Here is a 25,945-nt window from a genome sequence, read left to right as displayed (position 1 = left end):
CAGTCCGTACCTTATTTGGATGTCCTCAGTTCTCACATACTGCCTTTTTTCTGTTCTAAGATCCCATCTAGAGTCCACATTATACTTAGTCATCATAACTCTGTAAGCTCCTCTTGGTTGTGACAATTTCTCAAGTGTTCCTCATTCTTTCCTTTTTTTTTCTTTAAGATTTTGTTCACTTGTTTGACAGAGAGAGAGATAGTGGGAGAGAGAGAGCACAAGCAGGGGAGCTGAAGGCAGAGGGAGAGATAGAAGCAGACTCCACACTGAGCAAGGAACCCTACATGGGACTTGATCCCAGGACCCTGGGGTCATGTCCTGAGTAGAAGGCAGATGCTTAACCAGCTGAGCCACCCAGGCACCCCTGGTGATCCTCGTTCTTGATCACTTTGACTGTTCTGCACAGTCTTATCCAGGTTTGTTTGTTTTTTTTAAGATTTTATTTGTCTATTTGACAGAGACAGTGTGAGAGTGAGAGAGAGAGAGACGGGGGCGGGGGGGGGTGGAATGGGGGAGGGGCAGAAGGAGAGGGAGAAGCCGACTCCCCACTGAGCAAAGATTCTGGACTGACTCTGGGCTCCATCCCAGGACTCTGGGATCATGACCTGACATGCAGAAGCAGATGCTTAACAGACTGAGCCCCCCAGGCACTGCTTTGCCAGGTATTTTGTAGAACACCCCTCAACTGGGATTTGTCTTATGTTTATCTCATTATTTTTTTGGCGATTTTTTTGTAGGAAGATCACAATGATAATGTGCCATTTTCACCACATCACATCAAGGGGAGGTTGATAGAATGACTTATTTTTTCACTCTTTCCACAACGTACTCTTTGAAAGCAAGTCACTATGTAGAGGCCACACTTAAGGAGTAGGGAGTATGTGCCACCTCATTGAGAGCAAGGTATCCACGTGAATTATTTGGAATTATTCTGCATAGGATACTTGTCTATCTGTAAGTGTGCATATATTCTTTTTTGAAGTTTTTATTTAAATTCCAGTTAGTGAACATACAGTACTATATTAGTTTCAGGTGTACAATATAGTGACTTAACACTTCCATAAAACGCTCAGTGCTCATCACAAGTGTACTCTTTAATCCCCATCATCTATTTCCCCCATCCCCCTACCCACCTCCCCTCTGCTAACCATCAGTTTGTTCTCTATAGTTAAGAGTCTGTTTCTTGGTTTGTCTATCTCTCTCTCTCTCTCTCTCTCTCTCTCTGTTTTTGGTCCCTTTTTATCTATTCAATCATTTGCTTGTATCAATATGGAATCATGGATTTTTATTTTATACCTTGCACAATTCTCCCTTCTTAGTCATTTCCTTAAAACCAAAAGCATTGATCTAAGGCCTTTGGAGTCTACAATAACAGTTTTCAAAATGTTCTGTAGGAATACCCTCAGCAAAAGAGGCTATGGATGGACAAGAGAAGGTAAAGGCCAGTAGAAGGGATGGTAAGTTAGTTAAAACTGCTTACTTATATATGAACATTTAACAAGAATGTACCCTTTTGTCTTTTTCCTCAACTTTCTTTTAGTAAGAGCAACAACAACAACAAAGCTACAACAAAAATGTAAATATCACTGGTTAGGATTTCTCTTCAATGGATGTCATCTAATGAAATGCTTTTGTTTTCTAAATGAATCAGGAAATGACTTGCCCAAACTAGTTAGGTAGTAGAGCTGGAAGTTGGTGATCTTCGTTCTAGTCCCCATGGCAAGATGTCAATTTGCTGTTTCTTTCATTGAAACAGCTCAGAAAGAAAATTCCAACCCAGATCATGTTGGTGGACTCCTACAGATTTGTGCTACAAATTAGTTTTAATACCACCTTGAATTTCTCTAGAAATATGCACAATTATTATTGGACTCATCTTCTTTGTCATTGAAGAAGAGAAATTCATGTTTCCCTCCTCTGTTTTCCAGGAACGGAAATTGAGGTATAAGAAAATGATCTCAAACAATTAATACCAGTACTTATTGATAACAGAATTTTTAAAAATTGGAAAGCCATTCAAGGTAATTACAGATATACAGGTCTGACTCATTTGAAGAAAGTCCCAAGGTATAATCCCTCTTTTTAAAAAGGAAAATAAGGGGGCACCTGGGTGGCTCAGTGGGTTAAAGCTGCTGCCTTCAGCTCAGGTCATGATCCCAGGGTCCTGGGATCGAGCCCCGCATCGGGCTCTCTGCTCAGCAGGGAGCCTGCTTCCTCCCTTCTCTCTCTGCCTGCCTCTCTGCCTGCTTGTGATCTGTCTGTCAAATAAATAAATAAAATCTTTAAAAAAAAAAAAAAAATAAAAAATAAAAAAAAAAAATAAAAAGGAAAATAAGGAGAGTTTGTTTTGGAAGAATCTGCATTTAAAAATTTTTCAGTACAGCAGTTATTCCTGGCTGGGGAAGCAAAGAATAGGAATATTTTTCCTTCTGCCCAGAATGACTAGCTTGACTAGCAAAATATATTCTCTTGCCCCAGGGACTCACAAGTTGTCTATTTCTCAGCTGTGGGTACAATTCAAATCCGAGAGTAGAATCTGAACAGTTGATTGTATAAATCCTGAGTGAGGCAGCAGTCTTCCCCAGAGAAAAATTATTGAGGAATTACTAATTAGTTGCTTGGCTGTCTCCTTGAGCCAACATGAATATGCAGGTGGGACAAAGACCCCACAGTCCTCTGATGGGAACTGGAAAAGAGTTCCAAGAGATCATCATGCTCAATGTCCTATTTTCTTGGTTTCCAGCAGGAAAAGTAATGTGCTCACTGTACCTTCTTTTCCACATCCCTCACACCCCCCAAAATTGCCCATGACCCTGTGGTGACAAACAGGAGTGAGGAAAAAGTTACTAAGTCTCCAGTCAAGACTGAAAGTTCAAGGTTGAGTCCTGACTAACAATCTTAATCACATACATCAGTACTTTGAAGGAGTTCAGAATTAATAGCTTATAAACCAGACCTATTTCAGGGATTGAACCCATTTTTGTGTCAGCTTTGCCAAGTAAAAGGACCAATGGGCTTCATAGTGCAAGATTAAGGGGTAAGATGAAGCTAGGACAAAATGAAGTGGATAAACTTTCCATTTAATGGAAAAGTTCTTTCTCTAAGGATGAGGAGGATAATTTGCTACTTGACATTAGTATTGGTGTCATTGGTGTCATGAAACATGATTATGAAGAATTAGAATGAGGAAGTGAGAGAATATAAAAATTGATCTTTTTTTAATAACATTGTTATTTTTTAAAGATTTTATTTATTTATTTACTTATTTATTTGACAGAGAGAGAGAGACAGCAAGAGGGGAAACACAAGCAGGGGAGTGGGAGAGGAAGAAGCAGGCCCCCTGCGGAGCAAGGAGTGTGATGGAGGTGCTGGATCCTAGGACCCTGGGATCATGACCTGAGTCGAAGGCAGATGCTTAACAACCGAGCCACCTAGGAACCCCAAAATTGATCTTTCTTTTTTTTTTAAGATTTTGTTTATTTATTTGACAGAGATCACAAGTAGGCAGAGGCAGGCAGAGAGAGGGGGGGAAGCAGGCTCCCTGCCGAGCAGAGAGCTGGATGTGGGGCTTGATCCCAGGACCCTGAGATCATGACCTGAGCCGAAGGCAGAGGCTTAACCCACTGAGCCACCCAGGTGCCCAAAATTGATCTTTCTGTACCTCCCTGTCCCTAGTTAGATCTCCACTTAACCCAACCCCATATAAATAAGTGTTTCCTTGTTCTGGCTCAGAATTCGATTAAGTAGATAAAGTTTCCCCTCTTATAATTGGGAAAATTCTTCCTAAAATCTAAACCTCTCTATTCTCCAATTCAGTCTGTGTCCCTGACATCTGTGTTATCATATGACTTAAACTATTCCATTTTAAATTCAATAAAATTTAATCAAATATTTAATGAACTTTATTAGAAAAAATCATGTAACATAAAATCATAAAAATCAAGCCTCAGCTCTGTCACCTATTGAATAAATAATAAACACAGAGTCTCAGTTTCCGAATCTGTAAAGTGAGCATAATACCTACCCCTGCAATAGGTTATTGTGAGGCTCAAATGAAATGAAATCATGAAAGTCAACTTCCTGAACTGTAAGCAGCACATAGGTGGTGTACAGTATTTAATTCTTATTTGTTAAACACGTTACTAGGTTTGTTGGATACTCCCATATACCACCATCTACAGCAAGGGAAGAGTGGGATCCACGCTATGGCAGAGGAACATCAAGGAATTCCAAGGGGCCATAGAAGGGAAAAGAGATGCTGGAATTGAGCGTCGCTGTCTTGTAGAGGTAGCATTGAGCGTAGCTTTGAATGATTGGATCAACATCTGAAGGTCTCAGATGACGTGTTAGTGACAGTTTTGCAGAGACAAGTGACAAGAAAGGTTCAGAGTTAGAATTTGGTATTTAGAGATGCTTTCAGATAATAGTTCATAGGCTAATAGCACATAGGAGGCCTGACTGAGAAGAGATTTGCACAAGAGTGCAAATAGCCAGGAGGAGAGACCTGAACTTTTTCAGAGGAAAGATCAAACTGTTTTCTCTAGTTAAGCCTATACCAGCCATGCTGATCATTCAGTCCCTAATAGCCCCCTGAGAAAGGGATTGGAGCCTGTGGGAGGGGGAAGGGGACGTACAGAAGGGGTTAGGTGTACAATATCAGGCCTGGCTGTTGAGTATTCCAGCACCTGCCAAGGATGCCCTGGGGACGCCAGGTCCGCCCTGCTGGGGCCCAGCTGCCACCCAGGCCCTCCTGACATCTAACAATGGGCGGTTGAGAGGTCAGGAGGGAATAGGGCAGGCATGACAATGAGATTCCGATGCTATAGAAAGAGAAACAATTGGGACAGAGGGAGAGAGAAGCCAAGTGTGTTGGAACTGTGCAAGAAAGGGGTGGGGGGAGGCAAATGTGAGGATAAAATCAGAATGACTGGAATTTTATGGGGGTATCAGGGAATAAGGAGGAGAGAGTCTGTCCTTGATTATTCTGTTCAGAAGAGAAAAAGGTCAGCTTGGCCAGGGAACAGGCTCTCTTGTTCCTGACCTTGGGTCTGTCAGTAACACTGATATACTCTGCCACACGAGTGTCTTCTTGCCTCTAGCTCGGTCATTTATTCTTCAGTCTATTCAATGAATATTTATTAAACTCTTGCCATATATCAAGCTCTTTGCAAAGTACTGGGGACAGAGATCTGTAATTTATCTCTCTACTATTGATGAACTAACAGTCTTCAGGAGAGACAGATTTAGGAATATAGCAGTATAGCAGAATGAAGTGGGGGGAATATGTTTTGTGGGCCTGAGCAAAGGAGCCATTAGCTCACTGAGTAAGGGAACTTCACCCAGACTGGGAGATGTGTGCATTGGGAGAAGAATCAAAAAATCTTTCCAGGACACATGATTTTTGAGCTAAATCTTGAAATTCAGGTAGGAGTTTGGCAGGCAAAAAGCAGGGGAAGGCAAGGGAACTGGAAGGTCGGTCATTCTACAGAGAGAGAATAGGTTAGGTAAGAACCAACCAGGAAAACATTTTTCAAATAAGGCCTTGGAGTTTCCAGAGGCTTAGGCTGATGCCAAGGGTCTGTTATTCAAGTGTTGGAAGGCTCAAATAAAAATTCTGGTTCAAGAATTATCTGGGGAGGTGTTACTCTTCTTGTGTTTGTGGAAAATCATGTTTTGCCCATCTCTGAACTGCTTGTGTGCAAAGATGTACCATGGATCCTGATAGAGGGCTTCTTCAGTGATATATTTAGAATGAAAAAAACAAAATTTTCCTTTGTTTCCAGTCATATTTGCTTATAAGGAGATAGACAGCAAAAGTGAGTTGGATCGGACCTTTAGAGAAAACCACTTAAAATCTTAAGTACACTGCAGGTGACCTCCACTAATTTTAACTTAGGGGGTGGGGGAGATGTTCTGTGGGTAAAGAGAAACTAGGTGGGGGTACAACTGCACAGAAAGAAAAGCAGTGTTGTTGAAGAGCTTTCTTCTATAACGATCCTTTTCTCTTTGGTACCCAAGCCTGGCACCTTTCCTAGATAGAGTCTAGAGTCCTCCTCAGTTGAAGAGTCTAAGTTCTTGACAGTGACTGCCTACCATCTTCTCTCATAATGGATTCTGAAGAACATCTTATAGAAAGAGTCATGATTGTTTAATGACATATGTAGGGGCAGGCATTTGGAAATGGTGGAAATTTTTTCCATCCTTGTGCACAAACCCACAATTTTGAGATGGAAAATAAGTTAATCCATAGAGATCTGTCTCTAGAGAGATGGTATCAAGCTATGCTATCCAGTGTGTCATAACTATTTAAATCTAACTTATTTTTAGTTAAATAAAAGATCTAGTTCCTCAGTTGTCCTGTCCATATTTCAAGTGCTACCCATTATAGAACACTTCTGTGATTACAGATGGTTCTATTGGACAGAACTGCTAGAGAGTGACGGGTAAAAATTCAGGCTGGGGTGCCAAACTTCTCAGGTTAAATTTCAGATTTGTCACTTTCTTGTTAGGTGACCTGGTAGAGCAGGTTTCCTCTTCTGTGCCTCCAACTTCTATCTGTAAAGTACAGACAACACTAGCACTGGATTTCATTTCATAGTGTTTTAGTAAGAATTTAGTAAGAATTACATTAATTTCATATATGTGAAAAATGAAGACCATTGCCTGGCATCTGATTGGCAGTCAATTAATATTAGCTATTATGATGATTATCTGCTCATGTTTATGCAGCAACCTGAGGGCAGAAAGGGCTAAGAATGTCTTGACCCCTGAGCTCGCCCCTTGACTGATCCGTCAGCCTGCTGTCACTACTGAGCATCATTTCACATACACAATACCCTCTCTTTGCCACCATACACATCTCCCTCCTTGCCCAGGCACTTATTTCTGTGCAGTGGAATCTGCCATCCTGGGAACCCAGGGCATTGCTCCTTGCTTGTCTCTCCCTCCCTTTTGCTTTGCCTGATGCCCACTTTCCCTGGGAATCCAGGCTTCTGCGAACAGCTGCAGCTGCTGTCCCTACTTGCAGCTGCTGCTCGAAAACAGGGCAGCATGGTTCAGCAGTGCTCCCTCTCAGGACTGATTTTTTTTTCATTTATCCTTGAAAATCTTGTTGGATTGTGCCAACTGTGGGCACAGTGTCAGCTGCCCCTTGTCTGTCCCTGGTGCTTCTGCTTAGGGACCCTTTGTACTCACGCTCCAGCTGAGTCACACACTCCAGACTGCAACCCAGTAATTCCATTTGATGGCTTTAGCCATTATCCAGTACTACTTGTACCCTCATGGGTCACCTTTTCTCATTTTTCTGCCTCTCTATTAATCTGTCTTTCCTCTTGCCCAGTGTGATAGAGCTCTCACCTGCATAAAGGGAATGATGTTGATGATGATGATGATGATGATGATGACAAGAACTACGAATTACTGAACTCTAATAATGCACCAGGTCTTGTGATACATGGATTGCAACAATTATATTTAATGTTACAAAAATCCTGCAAGATATTACTGTCATTTTGCAGATAAATATTTTCAAGTTCTAAGAGTTTGTGAAATTTGCCCAAAGTCAATGATAGTATGTGTCAAACCTGGAAATCACAGAGAGTTTTTCAGACTCGCAGACCCAAAGCATCATTAGACCTTAATGGCCATGTTAGCTGGGGAAATTTATTCATCACTAAATTCTTCATCATTAAAGAATTTTTTGTTTGCTGTACCTTGTCATTAGAGAAGATATATCTGTGACTCCGTGACACAAATGAAAACTTTCATATTGTAGCATACGTCTTCCAGTAAATGGAAAGACTTGGAAACCTATAGTCTTTGATCTTCTCCCAGATGAGTTATGGTGGTGATATTTCTGTTCCTCTGAAGACAGATAATCAAGGACTATTCTTTAGGAGGCTTGGTGGAAAATATGATGACACCCAGCATTTTGTGCAACAGGAATCAAGACACAGGGCTCCTGCCTGAGACTCAGTAGAGGTAGCCACTGCCCATTTCCTGATGTGGACCTCACCCTCACCCACTCCCATGGAACCCCAGGCCCTTGCACAGTATCTAAAAATACTGAGTTGTCCCAATTGAAGAAGGTGCACCCACACTCCTATCTTGCCTTTGTTCTTCTTTCAGACTTCCTACTCGCTCCCTCCCTTGTCTCCCAGTCTTACTCAGCCTTTATCTTGGCTTATTTCTGTCTCTCTGGTTCTGTTTATTTCTTTTTTTTTTTTTTAAGATTTTATTTGTTTAATTAGAGAGAGAGAGAGAGTGAGAGAGAGAGCACTTGCAAGCAGGGGAAGGGGCACAGGGAGATAGAGAGAGAATCTTAAAGAGACTCCACGTTGAGCATGGAGCCTGATGCTGGGCTCAATCTCACTAGTCTCAAAATCAAGAGTCAGATGCCTACCCGGCTGAGCCACCCAGGCACCCCCGGTTTTCTTTATTTCCAAAACCCTACTTCTTCAACGCTTTTTAATTTGTCTCTGTATTTTATTCCATATTATTTCAACTGGATTCTCTGACTTTGTCTAAATAAATATTTTTATGGTCATATTCATTCAATATAACCATTTTTATGGTTATATTCAATGACATGGTAGACACTGGGCAGATAAAACTCATGAAATGTTTACAGCCTTTTTCATTCACAGAAAATCACCCTGCAGAAAGTCACTACTCCCTTCTTATGAATTGAGTAGATTTGGACATTATCTGAAACTCCTTATGATCGTCTATAAAATTGATGGAAAAAGAACACTCCCAAAGATATGCAAGTTTGTAGGGTTCTGACTTAACATCACAATCCCCAGTACATGTTTAGGTGATCCTCAAAAATTTTGCTTTATCTCCTCCTTACTATATGGGAAGGACTGCACTGGGAGCTGTTAACATAACAAGAGGGTAAAATAGCCTCTCATCTCAAGAGCTTATAATCTAGCAGAGGAAACCTAGATGGAACTAGAACTTTATTTCTAAGGTCAACTTCCATGATTCCTTAAACTGCAAAAGAAGAAGGAAATAATTAAATAAATATACAGAAAGAAGGAGGCAATAATATAAGTAAAATAACATAAAATAAATAAATAATAAAGAAGGAGGCAATAATTATTACAGGGATGTTTTTTCAGCTAGAATTTGCTGGATAAGTACAATTTTGGTAAGTGAGGATGGAAGAGAGGGCACTCCAGGGAAAGGCATTGCCAGGAGCAAAGGAAAGGGAGCTATGTCACTTCAGGTTGGTTAGAGGCACAATATCCCAGAGAGGTGACACATATATAAAGACGTGGCAACGTCTTTAATATATAGATATTAAGGGGTGGCAACGAAGGGTCGGGGATTGGGATGGGTGGCGTCTGACAACAGCGAGGGGAGAATTAGTGTATTTAGATCTGAAAACTTAGACCAAGACCTGTTGTGGTAGACAGAGATTAAACAAGCCTGGAAGTTTGGACTTCATTCTGCAGTGCTTGGAGAATGCATGCAGGTCTTCGACAAAAGAAATGACATGGTTCTGGCTTTTCTTTAAGACAGTGAATCAGGATGAATTGGGGCAAGGAGGAGACATGGGATGCAAAAAGATTGGAGATTTGAAAAAACACTGGTACATGAATCCAGACACAGAGATCCTGAGGGCCTGAACCAAGGCAGCGGCACGAGAGTGAGATTGCATGAGTGAAGAGTGAGAAATAAAGAAAGGTAACACGGCAAGTGTGAGCCTGTGCTCTTTAGATCTCTGTGTTTCTGACTCTCTGTCACGCTCTCTGTAGGGGCCCTCCTGGCTCTCTGACTGACGTCTGTTTCTCTCACTTCGCGTCTGTGACTTTCTCTTCCTTGTGGAAACCCAGACTCTGTGGGCCAGTAAATGCTCTTTCTGAGGTTATTTGGCAGCAGCCAGGGGGAGGTCTGCAGTCTTTCTTCCAGAGCTTCTGTTCAGGTGAGAAAAACAGCTTGCCTGAGAGCTGCTTGGAGAAAAGGAGACTTTAGAACCTCCTTTGAAACCTGGCCCATTAACCAAACCTCTCCCAGGCTTGTCTCCTTTGCTCCTACAATACTGAACAGTTCTGAATCCCCCTGGTCCTCCATCTGTCCGCATGTGTCCTAGATCTCCCTGGGCAGGGATTAGGTAATTGTGCCATTCCCATCAGCATGCCCAAGGGTCTGGCAGGAGGGAAGCTGCCGGCTGGCAACAGTGGGCTGAGCAGGAGCCAGGGGAGCGTCTGCTCTAGGAGTCCCTGAGCAGCTTGCGGCTGTGCCTGGCCCTTGGCGAGGCAGCCACGTGCTTGCCTGCCCTGGATCTGCCTCAGCTCAGAGGACAGCTCTCAGAGGAGGAGACTGCACAGGCTCAGACCAAGAAAGAGCACTTACAGTTATCTGACTGCCTCTCCAGGTCCAGCCCCATGGGAAATGCTAGATGTTCCTCCACTTCCTTCCAGCCTTCACCTCCCTTTGCCAGTGCTTAGCTTTCTAGCTCAGTTTTATCCTGGAGTTAGTGAAGGAAAGAACCCAGCATACAGACTTGCCAAAAATTAAATGATCCAAAAGTGTTTCCATTTGACTTTAGACCGTATCCAAATATATACATATACATATATATGTGTGTGTGTGTGTGTAGAGTGGATGTGTATGTTCAGCATGTACCAACACATACTTTCAAATACACACATGTGCACACATAAACACACACATAAACATATATAACCTGATGTATGTTTTTAAAATGTAGATACATTCATATGTGTGTACACACACACAACAAAAACATATCGGCTGGCATAGAGAAGCAAGTTTCATGTGAAATATTTCCCATCAATCATCCCAGCATGGATTATTCATATGGATAACTGAAAAAATGCTGTATTTATAACCAAGTAAATAACATAGTCAGCATCTTCCTATCCTTTCTCTTTTAAGGGAGTGAAAGGGGCACAATTCTAGTAATAAGGCAATTTCTTAATTTAATTTTTGATTATTTTAGCTTTATTTATTTTAGCTCACTATAGCTTATAGGTCGTTCTGGTGACAAATATTCTGTTGTCTTCATCTGTGGAGAGTAGGTTCATTGCTAGGAAACTGCCCTCTCAGTTGATAATGAACTGAAACACCCCAGTTCCTTAAAATAATTGCCTGGTAAAGATAAAACCACATAAGAACCCCAACCTTCATTTTAATGTTTTGTAGTCCATTTTTGCTTTACTTATTAGCTTTGACTTAATCATTTTTTTTTTTCCAAAATGTGTGTATCTGTCAGAGAAAATGGACACTGGCTCCTTGGGAACTATGAGCATATGAAGCTGGGAGAAACTTCAGGTGTCTAATGACACAATCATTTTATAAATGAGAAAATAGAAGCCCAGACAGCTTCCATGCCTTGCCATGACCTCATATTTGCTTTCACATGTCTGTATAGGTTTCTACAATATCTAGAAGACTTTCAGTGGCTTATTTTGAAGACTGATTCAGTATTGAGAACTGAACTTTATGACTTTATACCTGGTGTGGGTGCTTAATAAAGAGCAATTTCTTCTGCTTTTCCTTGAGTCTTTAGCTATTGTTTTCTAATATTTTTCTCCATTGCTTCTTGGCATCTTGGCTAAGGTCAAGTGTCTAATATTTTCTCCAATTCACATTTAGGAAGTTCACTTACTTACACATATATGAGACACTGATCTAACACTATATTTTCACGTGTGTTAGGACAGCCCTGACGGGATTCCTTTAATTTTTATGATCAACTACCTCTCCGGTTACTAAGTATCTGCCCCTAGCCTGGGCCACAATTTTCTCTGCTTTATGTAATATTCATAGTGATTAACCTTAGCAAGTTTAGCAAAGCAACCGAGGCTTTGAGGGGTTAGTTAATTTAACCAGTAAATTATCCAAAATTTTCATAATCATCCATTAACCTTATTTCAGAATATGTGTTTTACTTAACCCCAAATAAAGCAGACCTTCACTTATCCAAAACAAATAAACAAAGAACATTATAATCAGATCATCTCTGACTTAACTTCTAGCTGATTCACCTAGCTAATCGGTAATATCTCTGAGTTTCTTCCTTTATCAAGCAGTATCTATAATACTTGAACTACTGGCCTCACATTGCTCTTAATATTGAATAACTATGTAAAAATGCTCTATTATTTTATATTCTGTCATATTATAAACCTACAAAGCATGGTCATATATTTATTTCTGTATTCCCAACACTTGGCTTAGTGCCTGGCCCTCAGGAAATGTTCAGTAACTGTCTGTAAAATTAAATTGAAATGAAGTATATAGTACTACGTATTTGTGAGGTAATAGTATTCTTTTTCTACATGGTTTTGGGCCAGATGACAGCAAAAAGCTATCACAAGACTCCTTTCACTCTATACTAATTTCTTTTTTTTTTTTAAGATTTTATTTATTTATTTGATAGACAGCGATCACAAGCAGGCAGAAAGGCAGGCAGAGAGAGAGGAGGAAGCAGGCTCCCTGCCGAGCAGAGAGCCCAATGCAGGGCTCAATCCCAGGACCCTGAGATCATGACCTGAGCTGAAGGCAGAGGCTTTAACCCACTGAGCCACCCAGGCGCACCTCTATACTAATTTCTAGAAGAGAAAGAAAAACACTGTTTCCTATTTCCCAAATTCAGGAAATTTGCTTCTGGGGATTTCTGTTTAAGATGTCCCTGTGATGAGTTAGAAAATGGTATGTTCCAATGTATGGACTCTAGGTCAAAAGGCCTGGATTTTTATGTTGGCTACAGTGATTTATTATATAAATGCAAAGGATCTGCTCTGTCCTCTTGTTCTCAATTCTTGTTCTCAATTCTCTCATCTTCTCCCTGATAATAATAATAACAATAGTAATGGTCGATTGCTTCCTTTGTGCCAGAAGCTGAGACAATCCCTTCACTGGCATTATCATTAATTCTCACATCAACTCCATGGATTTGGTGGAATTGTTATGTCCTTTTTATACAGAAGGAAACTGAGGCATAGAGATGTTCAATAAATTGCCTAGGACTACTCAACCAATAAGCTTCAAGCCCAAGTCTACCTGATCCAACCCTCTCAACTAAGAATTCCATGGGTGCCCTAGGCCTGCTGCAGTCACCATTGACACTCCCCCAATCATACATTGGAGGCAAAGAGAAAAGTTAACATAAATATAATGAAAGAATAATGAATGGTAACATGGGTTGTAGTAATTACCACTTATTAGATACTTGTTTGTCCTCTGGGTGTATAATAACAATTGGTCCATCATAATAACCTTGTGACATAACCATTATTATTATTGTCATTTTAAACTTGAAGCATCTGAGGATTTGCAGGATTAATCAATTTAACAGAGGTTATTCAGTCAGGAAGTTGCATAAATAAAATATCCTGTATTTAATCCTAAAGCCAGTGTTTGCGATCAAAGTGACAAACTGTACTTCAAAGTTATATACCCAGACAAAAATAATCTTGACGCTAGACTGCTCCTCTGTCAATAGAAGATTTTGCAATTTTTATTTCTGTAATTCCCCCTTAAAACTTTTTTCTAAAGCTCTAAAGATCTATGACATGACAGCAGGGAAATAGACTTAAGCCCTCTGAAAGATGGACACTTTCAAGCAACAAAGCATCACTCTGTGAGCTAGCCTATACCAACATAGTCTGCATAGGCAACATACAATACAAAGGTGAGCTTTTGTCAAAGGAAGGAGAGTCTTCTCAGATTGCAGACCTTGGGTATGGGCCAGCCTGGATCATTGATACAACAGGATGTTGTATGTAAAGGACAGCTGGAGGGGTGTCAGAAAGTTCCATCATCTCTGGCTTCTTACAGATATGACATCTTTGTGTGCCTACCAGGTAAATAATCACAAAGAATCATTTCAAATCTTTTGGATAAACCAGATAGTTCCAATCCTGGCTCCACCATTAACTAGCAGTGTGAGCTTGAACAGATTACTCTATGCCTTAGCTTCCCAGTTTGTAAAATGAAAATAACAGTAGCGTCTCCCTTATAGGAATGGTTTTAAGATTGAATGAATTAATACATGTAAATAACTTAGAAAAGCAACAGTACATAGTAAGCATCCAATAATGCTAGATGTAATTGTTGTTATCTGTTGGTTTATCTTTATTCCTCCAGAATATTATTTGTAAAGGTTCTCTTAATAAGTGTCAAATGACATGAGTACATTATGATTCACTCAATATCGTGAAAGACTGGATAATAATAAATTATGTAATTTAATTTCTTAAATTATGGTATTTTAACATGGAATGCTTGCCAGCTATAAGAAAGAATTTAGAAACTTTTTATGACATAAGAAAATGCTCCATGGTATTTGTTGAAAAATAAAAAGTAATATGCAGAACTGTTACATTATACCACCAATGAGAAAAGGGGAAAATAATGTAACTTCATATTTGTTCTTAATGTACCTAATATTTTCTTACATGCATAATAGATCTTTTGTACCTAGTAAACCAAAGCTTAAAAAAATGTTTTCAAGTTGGAAAGTGGGTCCTGGGCAGATGAAGGGAGCAGTGGAAGGATGACTCTCTTTCCCTATTTTAAACCAACCCTCTCCCTTGACTAACCAACTGTGTTTTATTATCATCATCATTATTATTTCTTTTATCATCAGCATTTTAGTCACATAAGAAGGAACCCTAAAAGAAAAAAGTCAAGAGAAGAGATGTGAAGAAGCTGTTGCCAAAAAACATACTTCATGAATTTTTGAAAAGTTGGTAGGCCCAATTCTGGATAATAGTGCATCTTCCTATGGTCCACCTCTCTGTGGTCTGATGGTTTAGGAGCTTTGCCTTAGATTCCTGTAAATGTGAAGATCCTTTTTCTCAACTGCTGATTACATAGTTGAATATGTGCATGGAAGAGATCAGTGCTTCTAGACTTCTGACTACTTAGTTTAGACCTTTCAAATTTTCTGGCAAGATGAGTTGAAATATGGGATGTAAATCCTCCTGACAGACTGGCCCATGCTCTTGCTGACTACTCACAGGACAGAGAGTCCAAGAAAAATGATAGACAAGAGTGAAGATAAACTTTGAAGACAGACAATGCAACACAATTTCTAGTAAAATTTACAGCTTTATTTCTGCTAGAAAAAAAGAGAGGAGAAACAGTCTGGGTTTTGTGTTTTGTTTTGTTTTGTTTTGTTTACAAAAATTTTAAACAACTGGATTTTTTTTATTTGATAAAGTCCACAGAAGAATGAAACCATCTTGGGTAAGAGAGTAGGCTCTTTTGAATCACCCAGCACTCCCAAATTTTAATTCAATTAGAAAGTCTCTCTGAAAATTTCAGGGGCCTGGTGAATGGGTACAATATTCCTTAAAAACACAAACAACAGATTCCCAAAAAATAACTGGCTCATCTCAGAATAAAGGGGTGGGGAAATATAAGATTAACTTGCATAGCCATTCAAATTATTGCTGCTTTTATAAAATCGTTATGGGTAATTCTACACTAACTTCCTCCTTTCGCCTCACCCCAAAGTCAGGGAATTCCTAGAAAAATTATGAGCTATTCTCCAAACAAAGTTTTAGGGAGGGTTTGCAAGCACATGTACAGAGCCCAAGAAATTTGCATAAAAGGAGGGGAGAAATAAATTAAATAAATAATATCTAATAAATAACTCCAACAACATTCATTATCTATAAACTTAAATGCCAGAAAATGTTAGATCCCCCACAGCATCTCACAAAAGTAAGTGCCAGTATAGCCTCAGAAAGGATGGCTTTGTAAACAGTTTACTTGCCTTTTCCCTCCAGAATGGTGTGGTGAGGGGAACCACTTTGGTGGCTGTGGGATAAGATCTCTCTGCAAGGATATTTTCAAGGGGGTTCACAAACCAAGGGTGCAAAATACAGCAGAGCTAGCGCTGCAAGCAAAATGGAAAGAAGGTACCTTAGACCGTAAGGAGATAATAAATAAGAGGGCAAAAAAAGTCAAGATACACAGGTAGTTTGGCAGGTTTTAGGGGATAGCTGAGCTGTAGAAAACAGCATACTAATCTGCCTTATCAATTTTATTCATTGGCCCTATTTGTGTACCTTACATCCTAAACTTATCCTCTCTGGCAGGAGCAGGATGAGATCCACTATCATGTAAACCATTTAGGCTTTTAGTTTGTTTTAAATAATTGTCCTGGCAGATTGAACAGACCAGTGAAATTTCTCAGATCACATTTCTCTGGGAAAAAAAAAATGACAAATTTAGTGTTGATATAAAGGAAAGAAGAGTTACATGAAGAAAAACAAACATCCTGCAAATCAGGATAAACCTGTGATGAAAACATAAATTGGTAAAAGCATTCACTGGCCTTGGATTTGATTTCTGAATCCCTAAGTCTGCTCACTTGGGATGTTATCCACAGTATGTAACAACATATTATGTTTTAAAAGTGAGGAAGAGGTAACAATTAGGGGAGGAGATAAAGAATACATGCATTGGAAAAATTCAAGTTTGGTCAATAAATTCACTGGTGTTTATCCTTCTAGAAAATATAATAATAATTGGTGTGGGCAGAAGTCAGCAGTTTTAACCATGTTTTCTGTAACCAAATGAAATTTATCTTGTCAGAGAAAATTCAGTTTTCCTATGGGCAGGTGTGAGATAGGAGGAGTCTCCCAACTATGGTTAGTTATTATAGCCAATAGCCATTTTATTGCTTTTGAATATGACCTGGGTTTTTTGCTGATTTCAATAGCAACACCTGAGCTTCTTGAGAATTTCCATAGCCTCTGGGTTATTGAGGCTATGAAATGGTCTAGATGACTTCTCTAAGTCCCATTGATCATCAAATTCTGGGGTTACAGTGACTTCCTTGCCCCGCCTCTAGTGCTGAGGAAATGCTTTTGAAATATTATCAAGAATCAAGTTGGTATGAGATCTCTATTATGGTTCTTAAATTACTAATGAAGGGATGTTCAGCTTTCAACCAACAAGAAATAGAGCTAATCTCTTAAAAGAACATGCTCTGTTATTCACAGTGAAAGCCAAGTTAGGTTTTAGCTTGGAGGCTATTTTTAGATAGATGCAAAGAAGTCCTATCAAGTCCCAGAGAAAAATGCATCTTGTGCTCCTTTGGCAACTCCATCTAATCATTCCACACATCCTGTCCATTTCCTAATATTCTTCAATCCTTCCAGTTTCAAAAAGTTTATAGGTGTGGTCACCAAAGTTATTGAATTTCAGAGCTGTGAAGGACTTTAGAAATCACCTAGACTTAAAACAATTGTCCGATTTTACCAGTAAGTAAACAGAGGTCAGCAATGAAAAATTAATTGGCATAGATCATTCAGTGAGTTTTTGGTATCATTAGAATAGGGCCCAGGGCTTTTTTATTTCCACATGATTGTAACAATCCAATAATTTCACTTGAGGACCCTAACTAAAGGAATCAATGCAATATGAGAAGCTGATAAGAAAAGAGAGCGGCTGGTGCAGGAGGGCCCAAATGGACTGGGGATACCGTGTCCAATATATATCTATAGGGTTCCTTTAAGGTCATTGATTTTTCAGCTCAACCACTTGAATTGTGGAAAACATTTCCATATTATCCTCTGCAATGTTTGTCTTACTGCCCTAATCAGTAAAGATTGTATTAAGTTGGGCCCCAATGCCATGGTGGGGGTAGGAATCATAGGACATATCTATGGGAACGTCATAGCGAGGCGTAGCAGCCTGAAATGGAGTTGAATGCACATGCCCTGAGCTTAGACTTGCAGAGGGGTAATGTGGCATGAAGCTGTAGGATTTATCCAGGTCAGGAGAGCCATCCTGCTTCAAGGAGAAGTTCCCACTGATGCTCAAAGGTGGAGTGAGTGGGCCCTCATAAGGTGGTGTACTGCAGTCAGGTGGATGGCTCCCAAAGGATGATTCTCCCAAACTCTTGAATACTGGGGGTTTGAGATTAATAAGATGTGTTTCCATATGGCCATAAGGAGGACTGGGGAGCCCAGGAGACTGATAGTTGAAGTTATGGACAGAAATGGCAGAGTCACAAATAGGAGATTTCTCCTCATGCTTCTCCAGGAGGACAGACTGAGGGCCTAGCTGGAGGCATCCAGCCACCAGGTTGCTTGTGGGCTGAGACAGCCCTTTGCAGAGCATCTCCACAAAGCCCTTCCCTTCAGGTGTCTGTCCAGTTTCCAGGACCTCAGACAAAGCCCAAATATAGTTCCTGGCCAGTCTTAGAGTCTCTATCTTGGAGAGCTTTTGGGTCTTTGAGTAACATGGCATGACTCTCCTCAGGTTGTCCAGGGCATCATTCAAGCCATGCATCCGGGTCCGCTCTCTAGCATTGGCCTTGACTCTTCGGGCCCTGAATCTCTCAAGGCGAGCTTTTGTCATCTTCTTTTTCTTGGGACCCCTTCTCTTAGGCTTCTCCCCATCCTCTTCCTCCTCTTCTTCCTCCTCAATACTGTCATGCTCTTCAGCTAAGCTTCCAAGCATCCCATAAGCAGCTGGTCTTCTCTCCTCCTCCTTCATCTCATTCTGAGAGCCCAGACCTTTGTCCATCCAGGATGGTGTGTTGACCAACTCTGTCATCTCCTTGGATTTCACATAAGGTTTTGCCATTCCTAGATTCTGGAAAAGGAAATGGCAATGATTAATGTCTTTGAATATCTGCTTTTATTTAAATCTAAACTTTCTTTTTATATCTTAGATAAAAAGCACAGAATTGGGGCACCTGGGTGGCTCAGTGGGTTAAGCCTCTGCCTTCAGCTCAGGTCATGATCTCAGGGTCCTGGGATCGAGCCCCGCATCAGGCTCTCTGCTCAGCGGGTAGCCTGCTTCCCCCCTCTCTGTCTGCCTCTCTGCCTACTTGTGATCTCTCTGTCTGTCAAATAAATAAATAAAATATTTTTTTAAAGCACAGAATTGTATTGGGATTCAACTTATGATTATCTAGTCCAAGTCCACCATTCTGAATAAGTTATCTAAGGCTCAAATAAATGCCCAGAATACTAAAATAGCTATGGCATATTACAAGAAAACCAACCAAAGAAAATGGAAGTTGACTTGATTCTTCATTATAGTGCCAGTGCCTTACTATTTTTATTCTCTGGTACTTTGTCTCATAGATACTTTATGCAAAAATAACTGATATAATGGTCAAACATATTTTTTCTTCTTCCCAAAATGCATATCATAAAGGGAAGTAGATAAGGTGGGCATATAAATTATTGTCCAAATAGAGAAATTCCTGAAAGTAAGAGGATACTAAAGTAATTTTAAATATATGATATATATACAATAATTACAATTAGTACAAAATTTGATGAAAAGAATATTAGTAAGTAAACTGTTATATTTTATACTATAAAATAAATGAAACACTGTGGTGGGATCATTCAGACTACTTTGTTTTCCAGAGGACTGCCCAGCCTCTATTTAGAGATATATCACATATATTTAACCTATAACATTCCATGTTTCCCACTGACTCTACCAACTGTTAGGTCCAACCATCCTAGGAAAGAACCGTGCCACAACTAGTTGCTACGTGACATGAAATATTTCCTCACCAGCACCTGAAGAGCATTTGCTTTTCACCAAGCACCTTGTGGCCTGTCTAGTATAGTGGTGTTAGAGGTGTTAGTGATATGGTGTCTAAAAGGATCAGGAAAAGAGAGCAGGGTTACCACTGACCTTTTTTTTCAAATTGGCCCATATGTTACAGTGATAACTCTTCCATTGCACATGCATCTCACATCATCAGACAAGACTATGGCAGAGCAACTAGATTTATAAGCCAGAGGTCTAAAAAGCTCACTGAAGATTATTTTAGTGCAACTATTATAAAAATACTTCATTAAAAATGAAAAATCTGGAACAAATGCCAGACTTAAAATGGTAGCTGCAAACATTGAAATAGCCTGGCTACTTTAATTTACTTGCCTATCAGATACAGTTTAATATGAATTTTCTTTGACAATATTGCAGTATGAAAACCAGAAGACATCAGTAGTTAATAAACATTTCATGTTCAATTCTGGAAGAATGAATTGTTTTGAGATTTGCTGATCAATTTGTAGGTATATAATTTACCAAATAAAAGTATCTGAGAAGCTCCATTTGGGCATCCCAATTTACCAGCTTAGTCTTTGAAACGTTAAACCTTCCATCACTTTTGTTTTTCTTCCATCACTTTTGTATATCAGAAAGAAGAGCCCATGATAAATGTTTTTTGATCCTTAAAGCTTGGGCCTCAAACCAATGAATGCAGGAATTAGCACATAGGTTTTAAAAATATAAATATATGATTTGATTTCTGGTAATTTGAACTTGTTTTCCTTGTAACCTCATTTACCTCCTATAAATAATTAATGTTACCACATTGCAAAAACAGCCTAGGTTTCATGTTAATCAGCACAGAAATCATGTCAGCTTGACTTACTCACTTAATAAGGTTTCCTGGGTAAGCAGCTTTATTGAAAACACACGTTGGAACCTATTGGTCAATTGGCTGCCCAGGCCAAGTTAGAAAATCCCACTTTTAATATGGATGATGGAGCTTGTGTGCTGAGCTGCACTTCTAACTCAGCCAGCTATCCAGAGGGAGGGTGAAGGATCTAATTAACTTTCTGTTAAAGTAACACAGACCTTTCTGAGGCAGGTGCACTCTGAGGCCAAAGAGGATGGAGTAGGCTTGGGAAACGTAATGTTCCACACGTAATTATAAAAACAGTTGTGTGGCCTTATAGTCAACCTCGGAGGGAAATAGGGATTTATGCCTGTTTTGTAGTTGAGGTCACTGTGGGTCAGAGATTAAGTGACAGAAATGCAAAAATGTAAAGCTGATAGAGCAGGACATAATACCAGGTCTTCTGATTCCAAATCCTAGGTTTTATGGGGGGTTTCTCCTTTCTTTTTCCATCACAACTACAGGAAGAAAGAAAGCCACTTTGACTTCAGGAGATGTGAATCAGTAGAACTAAGTCACCAGGAAATGACCATGATCCAAAGAGAGGCTAGTTTAGGTGTTCTTTGCAGTGTTAACTCTCATATTCCAGGATTCCTTCCTCTTCCAAATTTTTTCTTATTCCTTCCACCCTTTTATTCTCCCACCTTCTCTTACTCTCCACTTTCTCCTTTTTTTCCCCTCTTTCTTCTATTTCTCTCATCTTCTCTTCACCATCATATCACTGAGTCGTACTTACAAGCATGGAGAGTTGAGAAGGAAGATGCAAGAGAGGAAATCAGAGTCTCCTGAATTACCCCTGAAACTGAATACCACCCTAGCCTCTGTAATTGACCTTTTCATTATTTTATTTTTATTTTTATCCCCACCTCCGTACCTCTGGAAATTAGCCAAGCTCTGTCAATCCTCATCCTCATCAAGAAGTGGGATTAGGAGAATAGAGTAGACTATGCCTTTACATAACTTAATGGTTCCTGTAAGAGTCAAAGAGCTGTTTTCAAATTAGATTATCAGCAGGTATGAAGGAAAACAACCAACTGTCTTTAGCTAAAATGATGAAAAGGACAATCATGGAAAGGATGGATGGCTCCAGTTTAACTCTCTCTTTTCCCCTAGATTCTGGTCCCTTAGCCCTAAGAGAATCCCATGGGTATTTGATGTGGCTTTGAAATCTTGGAAGGTGTAATAACACACATTCTAGGCCCAACTCTTCTGATTCCTGGTTGCTGATCTCAAACATATTACATGACTCTCTGATCTTCCATTTCCTCTTTGATAAAATAGGAATAAGGTATATTCAACATGGTTCTTGAATGGTAAATAAAATTAAGAAAAGGTTTTGTACACTTTAAATGTTATAAAACATTATCCATATATTAATCTTGTGTTTTTTCTTTAATTCTCTTACCTAATCTATTTACACACTTGCATATTCAAAAATAGAAATTTCATCTCACAGATGAATGGTAAAAGTAGGTTGTACTATCTACTGTACCCCTTATTATCTTGAGGGAAACTCCTCTGATTGGCTCAGAAGATAATCTGACAATTGCCCAATGCAGCTGGACAGCAGACTCTGGAGTCAGATTACCTGAGTTTAAATTTCAGTTCTATTAACTTACTAGATGTGTGACTTTGGCCAAGTTTCATAACTTTTCTGGGCCTTATCCCCTCTCTTTAAAATGGGAATAATAGGGGCACCTGGGTGGCTCAGTGGGTTGAAGCCTCTGTCATCATCTCAGGTCATGATCTCAGGGTCCTGGGATCGAGCCCCACATCTGGATCTCTGCTCAGCAGGGATCCTGCCTTCCCCCTCTCTCTCTCTGACTGCCTCTCTGCTTACTTGTGATTTCTGTCTGTCAAATAAATGGATAAAATCTTTTAAAAAATAAAATAAAATGGGAATAATATAGTCCTACCTCATAGGATTATTGTGAGCATAATGAGCTAATATATTTAAAGATTTTGAATAGTGCCAGACTTCATAAATGCCATGTAAGTGTTAGGTACTATTGTTCCTAAAGTTCATCATGAATTCTTCCAGTCACATGGACAAAAATAAGCATAATAGCAATCTGTGGTTAATATTGATTTTATGTCAACAAAAGCCAATAGCTCTATCTCAACAACCATTTTCAAAAATGTTTGCCAAACCCACTCCTCTAACTTCCTATTGAAATTAAATATCAAAGCTTCTATCCTGTTGCAAGAGATGAGGAAAAGAAGTTCTATCAGCTGCCTCTACCAGATTGACTAAAACTCTTGCACCATTCAAGAAGGAAGTTACCCTCTTTCATTCTGTTTTTAAATCAGGAGACAACAATTTAATGAACACTCCTACTCAGTTACATGAATTTTTAGGTTCATAAAATTTCTGGTGGAATATAGAAAATTCTTGGCCCCTGGACATTTTTCCTTTTGTCTGATTAAACACTATTGGGGATAAGACTTTCCTACCAGAATAAAGTACCAGAGCTCGGAAGAAAAAACTAAAGTGTCTCTCAAATAGAAGTAAAAGCCAGGACTCCCCAAAGATTACCAGAATAAAGTACCAGAGCTCGGAAGAAAAAACTAAAGTGTCTCTCAAATAGAAGTAAAAGCCAGGACTCCCCAAAGATTACCAGAATAAAGTACCAGAGCTCAGAAGAAAAAACTAAAGTGTCTCTCAAATAGAAGTAAAAGCCAGGACTCCCCAAAGATTTTTAAAAATTTTTTTTGCCTTTGACTTTTTCCACCTACCTATCTCCAATGCATCAAAAAGTTAGCAGAAGGTAACAGATGATGAACATCCAGTTTTAGACTTGAGAGTTGAAAATGTGTGTGATACAGTTCAAGGAGACTAACTTGGTTCTCTCCAGAACAAGTATCTAAATCTACCATGGCTTTTAGCCTGTTAATGAATCAGCTCAGGGATGTATTGAAAGAATCATGAAACTGAGACCCTCTTCACTCATTTATTACTTACCTATTAAATGAGCACAGAAAAATTATTTTCATTTTTTTACCCTTAGGGCAAAGTGGAAATGATATTTCTGTCTTTCATATCTCATTTAGAAGCTTTAATGAAAAGCAAGGAAACCAAGCACAAGTACTTATACTTTGTAAAGTTATTATGCAAATGTAATGGTTGGCCATTGTTTGATAAGTGCAGAATGGGAAAGTCTATAGCACTACACAGAGTATTGTGATAAACGATTTTAAGTTTCCCCAAATTTTACAAAAGAAATTAGCTCTCAAAATATACCTGAAGCTGACTCCAGTGTGGCAAAATCAATGAATACTGGCTCTGGAGGAAGAATAGAGCCTTCCCTGACTCCACCCTCAAATGCATTCTAATTCTCTAAAGCCCCGTTTTATTCTTTGATCTTGGAATTGGGACATCCTTATGCATCTACACATTATAACAAAATTTTGGCTTATCTTTAGGGTCTTCTTAAATTTCACATTTACCCAATTCTTTCAAATTTGAAATTGTCTCTCATTTTTTTTAAACCTGTTCTTGCAAAATGTTTGCTTAGGCAATGATTGTGACTACCCAATACTTTAATTACTGAGACTGAGGTCATTGAGCATGACTATTATGTGGAGCTGTACTGAATTCATCTGACACTTTTACTAATTTTTTTTATTTGTTGTGGAGAAGTTTCAACTGATGAATAAGTGAGCAAGGCATACTTGCATGTATGTGTGGTGATTAGACAGTGTCTTTCTTCTTGGAAGCTGCTTGTACTCCCTTCACTTCCTTATCCTATGACTAAATCCTAAATGCAACAGAAAGGGAACTATCCAGCTCTGTTTCTAGGGAATCTAAGCACCAGACAGGCTAAATGCCTTACTCAGAGTTGCAGAGTCTTCCCACTGAAGAGACAGAATGCAGACCAGAGTGCTCACAAGCTGTACTACCTAGAAACATCCTGTGGGGCTGTTTCGTGCTCTTCCAATACAACTTTTTATACTCTACCACTTGTTTAATATCTACACACACACACACACACACACACACACACATCTTATTCAACATAGCCATGTCATACTTCAGTCTTCAAAGCCTCGGATTCAAATGGTGAACTTTGCTTTTTTTTTATTTTTTTTTTAAGATTTATTTCTTGGACAGAGAGAGATAGATCACAAGTAGGCAGAGAGGCAGTCAGAGAGAGAGAAGGAAGCAGGCTCCTGGCTGAGCGGAGACCCCCCCCCCAATGTGGGGCTCGATCCCAGGACCCCGAGACCATAACCAGAGCCAAAGGCAGAGGCTTAACCCACTGAGCCACCCAGGCGCCCCGGTGAACTTTGCAAACAGAAATTACTCAATCTTTCAGTTTGACCCCTTGTTCTCAAACACTTCACCTCTGGTCTTTCTGTCAAAAAACAAGGGAAGTATTTTACACTTATCAGTATTGTTCTGAATACATTTTGGGGGTGGTGAATGATGAGTGAGAGGCAGAGGAGATGAAAATATACATGGACAATATTTCTTTTCTGATTTCTTAGCTGAAGAACTAAGGAAAAGGAAAGTTTCCCCACTTTGTTACAACTACCTAAGAATTTTTAGCAGACAAAATGGAGGCAATGGTAAGAATATACCCCATGGCTTTCCAACATCTTCTCTCATTCCTTGTTCTATTGCCATCCCCCTTTCCCCCATCCACTTTCTGCACAGGCCTAAAATACTGTGAGCAGAGCAGAGGATTGAGTCAATTTTTGCAACCTACTTGCTGAGCCACCTCAGAAAAGCAGTTAAACTTTCTAGACACTTTCCTCCTGCATTAATAAAATGGAAGGGTGGGTTTGACAGAAAAGGGGGAAGATAATTTGTAATTATCAGCTTTATAAAAATGATTTGGAGTATGAGTTTCACTTTGGGTAGTAAGTGCTATGGGAATTAGTGAAATTATTAAAACTTTAATATCTGCCCCTAAGTGTTCTCTCTCTGCTTCTCTGTTCGTTTCCTAAAACCTACTCCCTCCTCTCCTAGCCCAGAAGAACCTTACCTCAACCCAGCTGCTCCTCTAGGTCTGTGGGAACTTCCCACAGAAACTTTAACAGTCCCATACCAACCCATCCAAAGGCTCACCTCTGTCAGTTGCAGTCCCTGGTATGAACTCTGTGAATCTGTGTCCTGGAGGAGACTCAGAGAACCCAACTCTCCCTGACCATCCAGATCATAGGAGGTGCTTTTAGCGATCCATGTTAAACCGGCCACTGCCTCTTAGAAATGCTACTGAATCTGCTTTTTCTGTGTCTTGTTCTCCTCCTTCCTTGAGTTCTGTATCCTCCTCCAGGACGCTTTCAGGCTGATGTCCCCGTTGCAGTTGGTCTTCAGTACCTCCTCTGCGTGGTTAGTTCCCCGGAGTGGAGTTTTCAGAACCACAGCCTCTGGGCAGCTCCTGAGCTCTGACTGGAGCCTCTGAGTTGCAGCAGTTTTGATTGCTTTCCCAGCTGACCAGGGCGGGGTGATGCCGCCCCAGATCTAACTCCTCCCCTTCCCCAGCCGAAAGACACACCTACTTCAGAGGG

The 25,945-nt window shown here is 39.8% G+C and overlaps 1 protein-coding gene across 1 annotated transcript; it reads right to left on the bottom strand.

Moving 5' to 3' along the window:
• Positions 1-17,586: 17,586 nt before the first annotated feature.
• NEUROD4 (neuronal differentiation 4) lies at positions 17,587-25,544 on the bottom strand (the record flags this gene model as incomplete). The annotated part of the gene is made up of 2 exons (XM_080811389.1): positions 25,503-25,544; positions 17,587-18,591 (listed from the first exon to the last, which is right to left on the bottom strand). Exon 2 carries the CDS (start codon positions 18,580-18,582, stop codon positions 17,587-17,589), a length of 996 nt encoding a protein of 331 aa, XP_080667515.1. The 5' UTR covers positions 18,583-18,591; positions 25,503-25,544.
• Between the last annotated feature and the right edge of the window lie 401 nt (positions 25,545-25,945).

Source organism: Martes martes (assembly GCF_963455335.1).
Source record: "Martes martes genome assembly, chromosome: 8".
In the NCBI taxonomy this organism is placed as follows: Eukaryota; Metazoa; Chordata; class Mammalia; order Carnivora; family Mustelidae; genus Martes; species Martes martes.
This window is presented reverse-complemented; position numbering and strand designations above follow the sequence as displayed.